The following is a 15,882-nucleotide window of genomic DNA, read 5'->3' on the forward strand; positions in this document are numbered from 1 at the left end:
TTTATATGAAAATCTTGACCTCCCTAATATGGCGGCTCCGTTACTGATTTAGCAGCGTCGTCTAGAGGTTTTATGTCTATGGTGGCTTCTGTCTTCCAGAAGGGGGCGTTGTCCGTATTAAAATCAGATCGATTTCTCATTGTGAGATTCCAGGAAATGCGACATCACGTTTTGTGATTGGATGTAGCGGTTGTGCTGCGGGATGATAGCCAATCATTGTTGAAGGGTGAACTGCGCGTGCTGCGTCCTGCAGGGCGAAACGTAGCACCGGTGAACGAGCGGACAGCGGCGCACTCACGGGTGTCATCAGGATCATTTGAAGGACTCGCTTCGTGGATGCGTTCACGTTTATAACAATTTCTGAGGTAAATGTGGCATCTGTTTGAGTGCAATGTCTGTTTCTGGATTTGTTGCGTTATAGCCGTCTAACGACACGCCATTAAAAACCAAAACGACTTTCGGTACTGTATCTGTTAACGATAAACGATAACCCCAGCAAAATAAACCGGTTTGGTTATTGAACGTGCATGGTTTAAACGCGAGACAGATTTTTTAAAGGTTTGAAGTACCGCACCCGATGTGACACCCATGCAGTCGCTGCGTTTACAATTGCACGCGCATTACGCACGTGCAAGCAATGATAAACAGGTCCCCATGTAAAGGTTTTTATATCTAATTTAATAACCATACAATACATTGAATTTGGGATTAGGGTCCTAAATCCAAACCAGACATGTATAGTTATTTTGATTAAATATTCACGACTGATCCCGATTTTAACAGACAACCATCGGCCGATACTTTTGTTGTCACTTTTAAGGTGTGCATTAAAAGCTAGTTGCATCAAAGCTATCAATAAAGAACTCATTTGTATTTTGTACAAATCAAATTTTTGTTTAGTTAAGTGTTTTTTTAACAACAACAAAAAAGTTGGATTATTCAACAGCCATTATAAGTCTTCATTCTATCATTCAATTATATGCTGATGGTTTATAGCAATCAAATATCAGCTGATAAATATCGGCAGCGGATACATTGCTGCATCTCTAATTTAGCAAGTGTGTGTGTTTTACTTCTTTGCCTGTTCGTCCTGAAGAGTCAGATGGTCTGAGGGTCCAAAATGGACGTGGACATCCCAAAATCTCGTGTGTTAGTGAAGTACAACCCCACATCCCTGTTTTCACAGTGAGAATCAATCTGCATGTTTCTCCTGTTCTGTGCTTTATGGAAACGTCAGCTTTATGTATCAGAGGTGTGACTAGGTCATGGCTTTATTGCCTGCTTAATTTCTCTTTCAACGTTGACGGGTAGACATAATATTAGGGGTTAATATGAGGCGTATTTGTATTGATTAATATTCTCATAAGCATAAAACATTTTTATGCAATAAAGAGTTCTGGTGAATAAAATGTGTAAATTACTTAGGCCTAATGAGGAATAATCATTAATACTTTTTAAATATATGACTTAAACCAGGGGTGTCAAACTCATTTTAGGCTGTGGGCCGGATGGTAAATTACGCCATGAAGTGCGGGCCGGATAATTTTTTTTAAACCTTAGTGTGCTGATAATTGTGTTAAAATTAACTTAACAAACCAATTAATTAGTTTGTTTAGCAAGAAAACCAAAGAAACACACAGCTCTGTGAAAACTAAATTTCATAAGGTCACACTCATACTGTATATTATACACACAAATTTTACATCTGAACAAAACCCACTGGCCTTATAGGTTGAAAAGCTTTAATTTAACTTCTTTTGCCTTAATGCCAAAATTATTTATGAACCATTCACTTTTCTTTGGAATATATTTGTAATGAGAACAGTCATTTAGAAAATGCTAGATGGGGCAGTGGCCCAAACCAAAAATGGGACTATGGGGGGTGGTACTATTATTATGGTTTTAATAAAGTATTATAAATATAATGTATTATATTACTAGCATCAACTTAGACAAGTGATTATAATGGGAAATATAATAACAAGAATTAAAGTGTGACAATCTGCTAAATATTCAATATGATTTACCTGCTGGCTTGATGGAGCTTTGAATCCATGTTTGCAATGTTGAACTGCTGCTAAAAGCCTCTCTTTCCGTTCTCTGTCGTTATTTTGTGAAGGCATTGGTGTTTTTTGTATTTTTTGTCTACAAAGTGTGCCAACAACAGCAAATTTAGTGTTTATATTAACTTAGATCTGATCAGGAACATTAAATCGATTAGACAAGCATTGTAACGTTAATAAGAATGTGGATATTTTGTTTTTGTTAGCTTGCTAAGTTGTTAGCACTTTTAGAACACTGACAACAAATCATTACCGAAAGAAATACATAAACATACTTACAAGTTACTAATTCTGCTGTTTAACAACTGATATAATGTAATGAATCTACCTGTTAATGCAACGAACTTCGGAAACTGTTGTCTTCGCTCTCCAGGCAGAGAGTGGACACAGAGATGCTGCGGAGCGGGCGAGAAAACACGAAGTGGATCACCGGAATCAGTGGATCTTTAGCGGAGTGGTAACAATAAAACGGCAGGATTTTTGGGCACCGTGTTTAGTCTATGTTCCGCGTTTTGCTGCTTTCCGCAAGTCTCTCATATTAAAAACGAACTAGACACCCGCCTAAAAGGGTTTTTAAAATATGTATTTAATATTTAATAATACTGTATAAATCATCACGCGGGCCGGATTGGACACCTTTGCGGGCCGTATCCGGCCCGCGGGCCGCATGTTTGACACCCCTGACTTAAACGTTTCAAGCATCTTTGATTGACTGGTCAGTGGCCACTTCTTGAACACAGCAGGTATATGCAGAATGAAGGTCGGATGTTTTAAAGCATTTTCCTATACTATGTCAGATGTAGGAGAATATCATGTAAGGCTGCAAATTCATATTTTTAAAGGAACACACCCCATTTTGGGAATCTAGCTTATTCACCGTAGTCTCCAGAGCTAGATAAGTCCATGCATACCTTTCTTATCTCCCTGAGTTCTGTAACTCTGTCTGACGCAGCCCCCGTTAGCTTAGCTTAGCACAAAGACAGGAAGTGAATGGCTCCAGCTAGCAAACTGCTCCCAATAAGTGACAAAATAACGTGAACATTTTCCTATTTATGTGTTGTGATTTGTATAGTCACACCGTGTACAAATAACAAGGTCATATGAGACACAGCCATCTTTTAACAGTATACACATTGGGAACTATATTCTCAGAAGGCGAAGCACTGCTACTTGGGCGGATTGATTTGCTCGCAGCACCCGAGAAGCCCCCTGGTGAGGAGCAGAGAGTTCGGTCAGAGTTGTGCAAATCACTCCGGGAGCAGTTTGGTAGGTGGAGCCATTCACTTCCAGTCTTTGTGCTAAGCTAAGCTAGCGTGGGCTATGTCAGACAGATTTACAGGATGCATTTAGATGAGAAAGGTATGTATGGACTTATCTAACCCTGGGGGATACGGTGAATAAGCTAAATTCCCAAAATGTGGGCGTGTTCCTTTAAATGCAACCTATACTTTGTGATGTTGCCAGAGTCACACCACTGGTCATTAAAGAAAGCTACTGTACTTTCAGTCATCTGTTATTGCATCAGCATTGTCCAGTCTATTGTCTTTTACTTTGCTGTGTGCTTAAATGTCTCCTTTTTGTTGCTTTTCTCAGTTAAACAAAGATTGTTTTATTAAGACTGCTGCTGCGTATTTGAAAGATTACATTCTTTTAAGGTTTTCACCGGCTTTGCTGTTCTAGACCCAATTACAGAGGTATTAAAGTCTCAGTATGTTTCGGAAAATGTGGTATTGGGTAACAAAAATTAGTCAAACAAATAAAATGAGCTATTAAGTAGGTTATGTTTTGCGGATTTTCTTTGTGAAGTTTAAAAGCAGCTGATAAAACACAAACTACCAAGATCCCATCTTTAGTCTTTATCATAAATTACATGGCATTGCTCCAAAGGCCTATGTAAGACCGTACATGGTGTGTGGTAAAGATTTGCTGCTGATTTGTTGGTGGACTGTACATATTATTATTTATCTCTAGGTGGAGTGTCCCGGCTAGCCCGACCCAAGTGATGGCGGCGATGCGAGATGGCCCGTGGAGGAGCCTGAGCTCAGGGAAGAAAGTGGCTTTGGCTGCAGGCATCTCTGTAGGGGCTACGGTGGGCTACCTTGTTTACCGGCACATTAGAAGCAGCAGTGGTAAGTGAAATTTGATTATCATTTTTGGGGGAAAATATTTCCTTTTTTTTTTAATAACATTCTTCAGGGTTTCCCGCAGAAAATTTGTTAGTTAAGGTGGTAGGGTTGTGCAGGTGGGCGGGCCGGGGGCGTGGCAATCAAAGGGGCGGGGCGTACACGTCATGATGAAAATATTTTATTTAAAACACTCAAATAAAACTCAATTTTGAAGAAACTATGACAGAAAATGAACACATACTAGATTAGTAATGAATTAAATGTTTTATCAACAGGCTAGTTATCCTCCAGACAGTGACGGACCATGTCTTTCTCTCATTTCGGCCATGTGGCGTTTGGTGGAATTTTTTTTGGACGACCTAGTTAACTCTTTCCCCGTTTTTGGACGACCTAGTTAACTCTTTCCCCGCCATTGACGAGATATCTCGTCAATTAAGAGAAAACGCTTCCCCGCCAATGACGAGATTTTCCGTCTTTCCGCAATACCGCTATTATCCACCAGGTGGCGCCCTTCCGCAACTTTTTAAAACCGGAAGTATTGCCCTATGGCAAGCTGCTGCATGTCCGTGTCTGTTTTAAAGATCGCTCTGAATCGGATCTCTATGAAAAGTCCGTCACAAAAAAGGAATTATCTCTGCTTTTTGCTCAAAATATGGTGTTTTTGCAAAAACCTACCCATATTCAAAAGCTGATTGCAAAAGAACCACTAAAGGTAGGATGAAACGTTTTGTTTTGTTTGAAAGCAGAGGGTCTGTTCTTTCATTTGGTATATTGTATGTTTATATATTTAAAGAAGAACATTTTCTGGAAGGCATTAAACTTTGGTGAAAATCATGAAAAACGCTGGCGCTGGCTGGCAACTTTTTTTAAAAACGCTGGCGGTGAAAGAGTTAAGGTGGTAGGGTATCCCAGCTTAGGTGGGCCGCCCAAACTGAAAAGTGCTGCGGGAAACCCTGTTTTTTTAGTGATTTCCATTCATTATCTGACATGCAATGTCATTCTCCAATAATGGGCAACTAGTTGTTTGGAATTATAATTAATTGGCTATGTTTACATGCACAAAGTTTTTATCAGTTTACATGCACCCTAAAAATTGCAATCTGATTAAAATATTTGTTTAAATTTACATTCTATATAATCCAAACTAAACGTCTGTGCAAGCCCACAGCCAGTGTTGCCGGATTTGTGTATCAAAACCAGCCCTATGGACATTCAAAACTATCCCAAAAGCATTTTAAAGAATATTCAGAGCCCAAATACCAATAATTAATCAACAAAATCCTTCAATCTTTATCCCGCAGAAAAAAAATCCTGCCACAAAACCAGAGAACTTGGCAATGCAACACACATCATCTCTTGTCGAGTTCACGTCTTATCTCAGTGTACAAAGTCAAAGTTGAAAAGTTAGATATAGGCAAAGAAAAAACACTTTTCGAAAGACACAACGCTATTTTATTGCTTATGTAATTTTATGAAACTACACAGGAGTGCTGCAGAATGTACAAGCGCGTGACCCCATTACCTTAATAATGCATGTCGCCAAATTTGTCATTGCCTTGCTTTTGCATGTTTCAGTGATGTGTAAATGAGGTAAATATAAGACTTGAAGTTAACAGACCCTCTGCTTTCAAAAAAATTTTATCCTACCTTTATTTGTTCTTTTATCACTTCTCAAATATGAGTAGATTTTTCAAAAATACCAAATTTTAAACAAAACGCTGAGATAATTTTGTTTTTGCTAAGGACTTTTGATAGAGATCAAATTCAGATCGATCCTCAAAACATACACGGAGTTTAAACAGTTTGCCCTAAGGGAATACTTTCGGGTTTTATAAGTTTGATAAGCGCGCCTGGTGGTTAATAGCAAAATTACAGATTGACGGAAAAACTCGTCATTGGCAGGGAAGCGTTTTTTCTTAATTGACGGGTTAACTTCGTCATTGTTGGCGAAAGAGTTGAGGTGTTTACATGTAGGATTTTCAATCCGATTGAGTCATCAATACAATTACAAACTGATTTTTTGGTTGCATGTAAACGTAATGATTTATGGTTTAACATTAATGTTGTTTTGCTCTGTAGTGCAAAGCCAAAGCCACGAGGAGTCCACAATATCTGTTCCACTTGATGTGTACCGATCTATTGCATCATATCAAAGCAACTTCCTAGACATAGTAAGTGTTAAATCTGTTTCAACACTGGTATTTTTATCTGATCTAGTTTTATTATAACCTCAAACACGTAGCCACAATTTATAGCACAATGTAGTGTATGATTTGTAACATGTGCAGCTCTATAACACTCTTGTTTGTGTAGGTGAATCAGAAGTCTGGTGCTCAGATAAACGTGCTACCGAACACTGGAGATCAAAGCTCAGTGAATTTTCTCATCAAGGGTTCACCGGAGCAGATTCTTGTGGCACAGTGTGCCATAGAGACATTGGCCACTGACTGTGAGGTCATCAATGATGTCATTGAAGTACCCCAAACGGCATTCGGACGGATCATAGGTAGATCTATTTTTTTTTTTTAATTAAGCATTTAAATTCCATATAAGTCTGTCTGTTGCATGTAATCATCAAATTTGTTGCACCAGGTCGTGGTGGTGAAACCATGAAGTTTATAAACAGGATCTCAGGTGCCCGTGTGAACTGCCCAAGAGATCGTGGACGCAGCTTGGAGGAGAAGGGCAAAATTACGATAACTGGTACTCGCAAGGAAGTTCAAAGTGCAAAGGTGAAATTATTTTCTTACTTTGAAGACTGTGAAGTTTTGATTAATAAGGTTAAGATGAAGAGACAGCTGTATTATGTTTTCTCAGGAGATGATCATGGAGAAGGTCATTGAGAGCGAAACCGTGCGAAAGCGGATAAGTCAGTCCTCTGCATTACGTCAGAAGAGGAAGCCACCAGAGATGGAGCAATTTAACAAAACTCGAGGACCAGAGAAGGAATTATTAAAACTCAATGGCAAAGATTTACCTTCACCAGAGTCTGATCTCAAACAAGACAGGCTTGTTAAAGTCAATGGCTTCGTAGACGGCAATGATACGGCTGAACATTCTCCCAAATCAGAGGAGATCCTGTCTCCAGTATCACCTCTGGAGATCTCAAAATTTGAAAGTAAGAATTAGAGTCATGCACCTAACCCTTCTTTGCAAGGTTTAAGAATGTAGAATAAAAATCTATATCAGTCCATCTGTTTTGTCAGTCCCCAGCCCCGACCTGAGCTTCCAGCCCGATGAGCACCTGGAAGTCTACGTATCTGCATCCGAGAATCCTCAGCATTTCTGGATCCAGATTTTGGGGGTCCGATCTCTGCAGCTGGATAAACTGACAGACGAAATGAGCCGCTTCTATAATGGTGACAGCTCACAGGTAAGCTTATCTCAAGCCGCTTTGGTCTCTCAGGTCCACAGCAAAGGTAAATATTAAAATAATGTTGAGTATTGCCTGTCCCAGGAACACAGAGTGGAGACCGTTATTGTTGGAGACATAGTGGCTGCTTCATATAGAGACCACGGCACATGGAACCGTGCCCGGGTGTTGGGAAATCTGGATTCTGGATTGGTGGACTTGTATTATGTGGACTTCGGAGATAATGGCGAGCTTCCACGAGAGCATTTGCGAAGCATGAGGTCAGCAGTAGACTGAAAGATTTCGGAAATGTTGAATATGCAGTTATTTGAGTTTTTTTGACATTTATTTTGTGTTGTTTAGAAGTGACTTCTTAAGCCTCCCCTTCCAAGCTATTGAATGTAGTCTAGCGGGGGTTCGTCCGGCAGGTAAAGAGTAACGTACAGAGGTTTTTAAACGAAATAGGAAATAAACAAAGACAGAGGAAAAGTAAAATGTTGTCCCTGCTCACTTTGTTTCAGGAGAGGTTTGGACGGAGGCCGCCTTGGATGAGTTTGAACACATGACGTACTGCGCCGAATGGAAACCTTTGCTGGCTAAACTGCACAGTTACTCTCATTCTGAGATCTCATCCTGGCCCAATGTTAAACTCTATGATAACAGTGATGGAAAGGTCAGAAGTCAACATTGGCATTTAAATCCAAGTCTTGTGATGCTTATACCCTAATAAAGTCAGTCCATGGTTTTAGACACTTTCTATATTGACACGTCTATATAAGGGTTTTATCTTTTAATTTGTTTTTCACCATTAAAATAATGGCTTTGGATGTTAAAACAAACAAGCCCCTCCTCTCTTAAACTCAATTGTTAAACTTTGGCAGGTTTCTTCACATGCACTTTGTTCTAAATCATTTTGGCATGAAAAATGAGTCAACATGTCTATCTTAACAAATTGTCTTTAAGCATGTAGAAAATAGGTAGGATTTTATCACCCATATCTCCAACATTAATGGCCCACTAACCAGTAAGCATTCACCTTCACATGCTTGAAAAGTTTACTCTGATATTAGCCGTTTCTCAATACCAAGTATGCCAAACTCGGACTTCGTAGTTCGAACTTGCAAGTTCAGACTCGGAAGAACGAACTCCTGACACGACATGCATTCTGGGAAACTTCGCTGTCATAAGTCCACACAAGTCTCCTCTGATGCATCCTCGATAAAATGGGCGGATCAAGAACACATCCGAGGATTTTATGTGAACTTGGGCTTGATGCGAACTTTGATTTGGAACAGTACTTGGTCCGCGACTGATGACGTTTCACAAGTCCACAAGAACACAAGTATAGACAAGAACGCATATTGAGAAACGGCTAATGTCTCAGCAAGAGTTGCATGGTCAAGCAAGTCACACTTTTTTTTCAGTCAATTTATAAAAATATTAATCAAAGTGCCCATATTATGCAAAATCCACTTTTACAAGGTGTTTGGACATCAATGTGTGTTGGCAGTGTAACACAACCCCCCTACAATGAAAAAATCAACCCATTCCTTTTTTAATCCTCCTTAAAGCATAGCCCCGCCCAGAGCCACTGAAACTTCAGATTTATTCTAGGCGTACCCGAGACTTACATTGCATCTTCTAAAAATGTGCATAAATGTGTTCATCTGTTGTCTGTTCCCTCCCAGACATTGGATATTGGCAAGGAACTGATTCGCCTCGGTCATGCCATGAGCTGTGAGGATGAAGGGATTGGCCTGAGGGGAGATTGGGAGTCCAGATCACTGCAGAAGATGCTGGTAAGGAAACAAGCACTTTTTGTTATAGTGTTTGTTTGTTTTTAAGGTGATAACAGCAGTAATGGATTTTGTGTTTGGATATTCGCAGGACGACATGACGGGAGCAACCTCAGAACTCAGCATGTCCTGCATCAGTTTGTCGGGTATGTTGCCTCCAACCTGAAGAAAATATGAACAAGATGCTTGAACCTTCTTGTTTACTTACTTAAAGCAGTTGGGGGTGTGTAATCTAAGTGAGACCTTAAGGAATTTGCGATAATACCATGAACAGCAGTGTGAAAAACATAAAGAAATTGTGCAAAAAAAGTGCACCCCAGCACCACATACACACACCTATAAAAATGAAACGGTGACTTATTTAAAGGGATAGTTCACTCAAAAAACAAAAACATGATTTACTCATTCTCAAGTCATACTTGATGTATATGATTATCTTTTTTCAGAAGAACACAATCGGAGTTACATTAGAAAATGTCCTGGCTGTTCCAAGCTTTATAATTGCGCAGTACGTCATGCGTTCAAACTCATCCAAGGGTGGGTGCTGTCCAAACCTCTTGCGAACGTGCGTCAGACATTTTAGTTTTAAATATTTATATTTTTCTTAGAAAATCACATCGATTGTCATCAGACGACCTTTATTAAATACTTGGAGCCGTGTAGATTACTTCTGTGAAGGATGGATAGACTTTTTGGCTTCAGATAAGAAGCTCAATTTACTACCATTAGGGATGCTCCGTTCAGAGGTTTTGCAGCCAGTACCAATTTCTTGTCGTCATGATCGGCCAATACCAAAGCCTGATACGCATTTTTCAATCTGATAAAGAATAAAAGAAAGATTAAACTGTTAAAACTTCACAAATAAGCTTTTGGCATGAAGATGCAATGTCTGTGATATGTTTTATATGCTGTTTGATGGGGATGTGAAGACTTGTTGCGCTGCATGTTAGGACTGGAGTGCACCCTCATAGAAAATACACATATCTCTGTAAAGGCAGAGAGAGAAATCCAAATTTGCAGGTCACATATGAGCAACTGATTGTAAAAATGCTTGCACTGCGTAAAAATGGTGTCTCATTGCACCCGCATTAAGGAGCCCTATGATGACAAAAGTAAATATAAAGATTAGTTTTATGAGAATTTAGCAAATTTAGCAAGTACCGATTGAGTCGTTTAATACGATGATTGACTGATACCGATCTACGACCGATCGGATCATCCATTACTACCATTATAAAGCTTGGATCAGTCAGGACCTTACCTGCAAAAGTTGCATTTGCATAAAGTCAGCCAATCAAATTGGTGCTTACTTACTCAATCTACAAATGGCGCTTTTCCATTGCATAGTACCCCACAGTTTAGGTCAGGTCAGCTCACCTCACTTTGACTTGGTTAGCTTTTCCATCGAGTTTAGTATCACTTAGGAGTGGGAGGGATTATAGGCGTGTCGTTCTATTTGCGCTGCCTACTGCTGTGACATTATACAAGTACATATACAAGAGCGTTGTTGGAATGCTATACATCCCCATTCATTCAATTATTTCTCAATCCGCCACAAAATTAAATTTGACCACCACAAATTAATGTTTGCACATCGCGTTTATCGCTACCTCTCTCACATGACAGTTTCTGTACAAACACCTGTGGAATCAGTCGATGCACTCTGCTGAGCCTCATTTAAGTTGCATTTAAGCATATATGCGGACGTGTGCGTCGCGAATGTGCCGCCACAAACTGCAAGGCTGGAAAAAACTGGTATGGTGTTCCTGATTCTCAAACTGTGTATGTTTTTTATCGCTAAAAGGGAGTTTGGGAACTTACAGCAAAGCATAGATGACAACAGGTTTACTTGAGACAGCGCAAGCTAGCATGAGGGTAAAGCTAATCTTTACATTATAGCGATGACGCTGGTAGTGACGATTCTCTCAGACCATTCAGTTATCTACAGTGTTTTTGAATCACGTTTTGGTATCAGCTCGGCTTGCTTTGTACCCCAACCGAAGTCGGACTAAAAAAATTATATAATACTGCACCCAGTGGAAAAGCCTCCATAAGTATGCTGACCCGACCCAAACCGTGGGGTACTATGCAATGGAAAATAGTTTTGTGGACAGTCTGCTTTAGAAAGTAAGTGAACAGACTTATTATTGCTGTCGTCTGAGAGACTGGGGCAGTGTGAATAAAACTATTCAGTTCGTCTGTGTATAACCAGCCCATGGGTGACATTTGTTAAGGTTCAGCACATCCGTGGCTCAGAAACCTGGAATGGTCATCAAATCTCACCGGCTCTCCGGAGGTTGAGCGTGCTGACATCGACCAGAGCTCTGGTTTCGGTCTCCTGTCGTCTTCTCTGATCCACTCCACTCCTTCTCAGAACTTGAGCGAGCTGGTCAGCCACATACTCGAGTCGTCGTCTTCAGTGGTGGAACCACCAAATCAGCTGGCTTTTGAAAACAGGATCCAGTCTGACAACTTGACCCCGTTGTCGCCATTACAAGTGCAGGCGGTTCACGAGATCTCCTCCCCATTTACATCTCCGTCCTGTGTGGAGGCATTGATGTCCACCCTGGATTCGTTCACACTGAGTGATGATGTTTTCATAGGGTCGCGTCACTCGCATCGTTCTGCCAGGGAAAATGTGACGTCTACCGAATCGGAAAAGACGGGCTCATCCAGTGTTGTAGATGGTAGTGAGAGTTTAGGGAGCAGTAACAGCAGTAATAGCATAAGAGGTGTGTGGTATTACCTCACTTCCTCTAAGGATTCATCCGAGGCTTCTCTCAGCACTACCATGCCTCGCTCTGGTACCACAACATCCTCGTATTCCACAGAATCTTGGGGTGAGACCACCACATCCTCTCTCTCTGTGATTGAAATAAGCTCGGATTTATCAAGTGCCGAAGATGCCGAAATGGCACCAGGACCTGTTTGTGCACACCAGAATCAGGAAATAATCACTCTTAGTGATATTAGTAGTAGTAGTGAAAGTGACTTTATTTGCAACGGCACTGAAGAACGCACAAGTGTGTCCTGTATAGAAGGAAATTTAGAAGGTAAACCATGCCTGATAGACAGTGACGGGAGGTACCGGATGTTGAGTCCTGGCTCGAATAAAGAGGTACAACAAAATCAAGCTGAAAGTGGAAGTGGGGAAGAACTTCAGGAACCAAAGCAAGTGGATTTCAAAAGCAAGAAAGGCAAAGATGGCGATGATGAATCAACGAAAGGTTTAACCTTTATCTATAACTTAACACACTGGAGCACTGTGGTGGTTATATCCAGTTTTAAGTCTCTGTGGAGGGGTATTGTTAATCTCCATGGGATGTCTGGTTTCACTGTGCCAGTGTCAGGGGGAAAGAGTTCATTTACACTGCACATGGGATTTTGCTTTAATGGGAGAGATAATTGTCTGTTTTAATGGTGCAAACATCACTGTAATGTCATACGTGACTTAAAGGTAACTGTAAATTAACACTAAACTTAATAAACTTTCGGTAACATTTCGCTCTTTTTCTATAGAAGTCGCCTCGATTTCTGGAAGTGTGGATGACACTATTGATGAGGAATTCAACTGACAACAGACCAAAGATTTGTATGCTTTGATATTGGTAAGTTTTACCCCAAATCATCAATCAGTATGGTGTCCGGTATTTGAATAGATGCTCATGCATCTAAGGGTATATTTACATGACAACGACGTTGTAAAAAAACTCAAATGTTTTCACTTATGCACCACAATGCTGTCAAAACAGTCTGCATTTACATAAATCCGTAAAAACAACTTAAAATGTTATAGCGGCGGCACAGTGACTCACTTACCTCACAGCAAAAGGTCCCCGGTCGAGCCCCGGCTAGGTCAGGTGGCATTTCTGTGTGAAGTCTGCATGTTCTCTCTGTGTCAGCGTAGGAGTACTCCGGTTTCCTCCCAAAGGCCAAAAACATGAAAGTTATGCGAATTGGAGAAACCATTTTGCCCCACTACTAACCTGTGTATTGAAAACTTGTGTGGATCAACTTTAGTATGGAATATAATTCTCGCCATGAGTATAGCAATATGTGCTGGAATGATGTGAAGAATAAATAAAAATACATAAATAGGGAAAAACGTATTATGCATGCCAGGCCAGTAGATGGCGATGTTACTTTCTAAAGAAATGCTACACACCTGGACAAATAAAAACAATCAAGATGGCGATCGCATTAAGCAGTTTTGTTTTAACGGATGATGAGGTACCTGTAAATTTGCAACATTTTATAAACTTTGTTGGAGAAGCGTTAATAAACTCAGTGGGTCTTATTCACGAAGCATGTGTACGCACAAATTTGTGCGTGAGATGTGCGTACAGATGTTTTTCTACGAAAAAATCGTGATTCAACAAAAACTTTCATATCAATGTACGCAAAAATTCAAGAAAACCTAAAACCACTTGTACGGAATAATCACGTACACGATAATCAAATACTAGGGTATAATTATAACTTTTAGCTTAATAATGTTGATTTATAAAATGTATGTGATTTATATTTTTTATATTATAATATTTTCTGTATTATATATATTATTATTATTATTATTATTATTATTATTATTATTATTATTATTATTATTATGATTATAAATGATCTATAGTAGTGGTAGTAGTATATATTATACATTATTATAGTCTACTTATTTTTTCTACACATATGAAGAAGATACAATGACAAATCTTTAGGCTTTCGTTCCTCAATTTTTAAATCTCTTTATAAAAGCATCTGCTTAATGCCTAATGTAAAAGTCATGTAAATGAAATAAGAAGTCCAAACGTCAATCACTTGATCTCCTGTCTGTTTTATTTTAGATACAGATGCGTGTCTCTGTCATATTAATGAAATGTCATATTTGTTAACGCATCCAATAGTTTTTTAATGTAACTCCGATCGTTGGACAGCAAAAACTCCAAAATAAAAATTGCAAAGCAAAACGGAACTTTACCGCCAATAAGAAATATGATCATGGATTTCTTTTTAAGCTCTTTTGCTTCTATGACAAACTGCTCTAAAATTTTATGTGGACCAGCGTTGCATAAAGCCCTTAAATGGAGCTGGTCTGGCCGTGTTTTATGGAAATTACCAACCTTGTGCACGCGGCCCCTCATGTAGAAAACTCCAAATTACATAAGAACAAGAACAAATGAATGTGCGTACGCACGTGTTGTGAATTAGCCGAAAAGTTTTCGTAAGAAATTCAAGTGTACGTAAAATAAATAAATGCATAAATAAAAACGTACGCAATTATTGAGCAGCACAAACACAATCCTGTAGGCCGCGGTTGTTTTAATTATACTTGCGCATGCCTTTTTAACTAAATGACACCTGCGCATGGCATCACTGTTTTCACAGATAACACGGAGATGTCAACACTTTTTTTCCATTTGCAGGACGTTGTTGTGTAAATAAACAGCCAAAATGCATGAAAACGATGCTGGTTTATGTTGAAGATGTTGTTGTGTAAACAAACCCTTATTTTGATTGACCTAATGATGTCATCCTGCATCCTCCTGTCCTTCCTAGAGACCAGTCGCTACCTTCATTTAGCATTCAGCACGTGCAACCCGACGCTGAAAGAGAGCCTTACAGGATTATGCCACCTGATTGGACTGACTGTATTTACTGCATAATTCTCTCAAATAAGGATTTGTTTTCACATTTTGAATGTAGCATAAACTTCTTTGGTTTTCATCAAGTGTCCGAAGAGCAGTTGACGTTTTTTGTACCATTTGTACTTCCTTGTTTTGTTTCATGTACTATGGGTGTTATCTCAGCTCTTCTTTGGCTTTCATTAAATGTTTAAAGAGACTGTTGAAGAGCAGTGCTCAGGGAACTCATGACTGAGTTAGTTAGAAACTTCAGTGTTAATGCCGTTTTGCACCAAACTGTTACTGTTACTTTGTGTTGAGTTATAGATGGTTGGCATTTTGTTTTGTCAAGTGTTATGTTGTGACTTAAGTTTTATTGCAATGGTGTCCTATGTAATATATACTGTACAATATAATAAAGATTAATATTATTCCTGATTTGCTTTATAGTTTTTCTGTGTAAACTGGGTAAACCGTTGCTTAACGATCAATGGTTGTTAGAAACAGTTTTATTATTACATACCCTTTGTTTTGTTAAAAAATATGGTAAAAACAACATTTATTTACTGAATTCTGGTCATAAAATCATGTATAATAAAAATACAAACTCTATTAAAGGGTAACATGGATTGAGCAGATGGTAAAAAATATTTTATAAAGTTTATCTGCGCCATTACATTTATGTATTTGGCAGATGCTTTTATTCAAAGCGACTTACAGTGCATTTAAGCTTTACATTTGATTAATATGGCAATATACACTAGTCAACATTCGAAGTGGATCAAAACCATTCAAAAAAGTTGACATAAAACCAATCCCTAATACCCATTCTTGTCTCAGGACAACTTTGATAAACTTTTTTGATCCACTTCAAATGTTGACTAGTATATTTTTGTCTAATACAAATTCTTTTGAAACGACTGTAAG

At 39.1% G+C, this 15,882-nt stretch overlaps 1 protein-coding gene across 3 annotated transcripts; it reads left to right on the forward strand.

Annotated features, from left to right (window-relative positions):
• The first annotated feature begins 158 nt into the window (after nucleotides 1–158).
• On the forward strand, nucleotides 159–15,393 carry LOC135744443 (tudor and KH domain-containing protein). Of its 3 annotated transcripts, XM_065262588.2 has the most exons (16): nucleotides 159–365; nucleotides 1,097–1,185; nucleotides 4,035–4,192; nucleotides 6,269–6,360; nucleotides 6,503–6,695; nucleotides 6,782–6,921; nucleotides 7,007–7,307; nucleotides 7,396–7,562; nucleotides 7,647–7,822; nucleotides 7,905–7,969; nucleotides 8,063–8,214; nucleotides 9,230–9,340; nucleotides 9,429–9,483; nucleotides 11,572–12,564; nucleotides 12,857–12,945; nucleotides 14,891–15,393. In XM_065262588.2, exons 2-15 carry the CDS (start codon nucleotides 1,121–1,123, stop codon nucleotides 12,910–12,912), a joined length of 2,724 nt encoding a protein of 907 aa, XP_065118660.2. In that variant the 5' UTR covers nucleotides 159–365; nucleotides 1,097–1,120; the 3' UTR covers nucleotides 12,913–12,945; nucleotides 14,891–15,393. The 3 variants fall into 3 exon arrangements, with proteins under 3 accessions (XP_065118660.2, XP_065118661.2, XP_065118662.2); XM_065262589.2 differs by lacking the exon at nucleotides 1,097–1,185; XM_065262590.2 differs by lacking the exon at nucleotides 11,572–12,564 and having other exon boundaries at nucleotides 165–365.
• Nucleotides 15,394–15,882: the final 489 nt, after the last annotated feature.

Source organism: Paramisgurnus dabryanus, chromosome 1, assembly GCF_030506205.2.
Source record: "Paramisgurnus dabryanus chromosome 1, PD_genome_1.1, whole genome shotgun sequence".
NCBI classification, from domain to species: Eukaryota; Metazoa; Chordata; class Actinopteri; order Cypriniformes; family Cobitidae; genus Paramisgurnus; species Paramisgurnus dabryanus.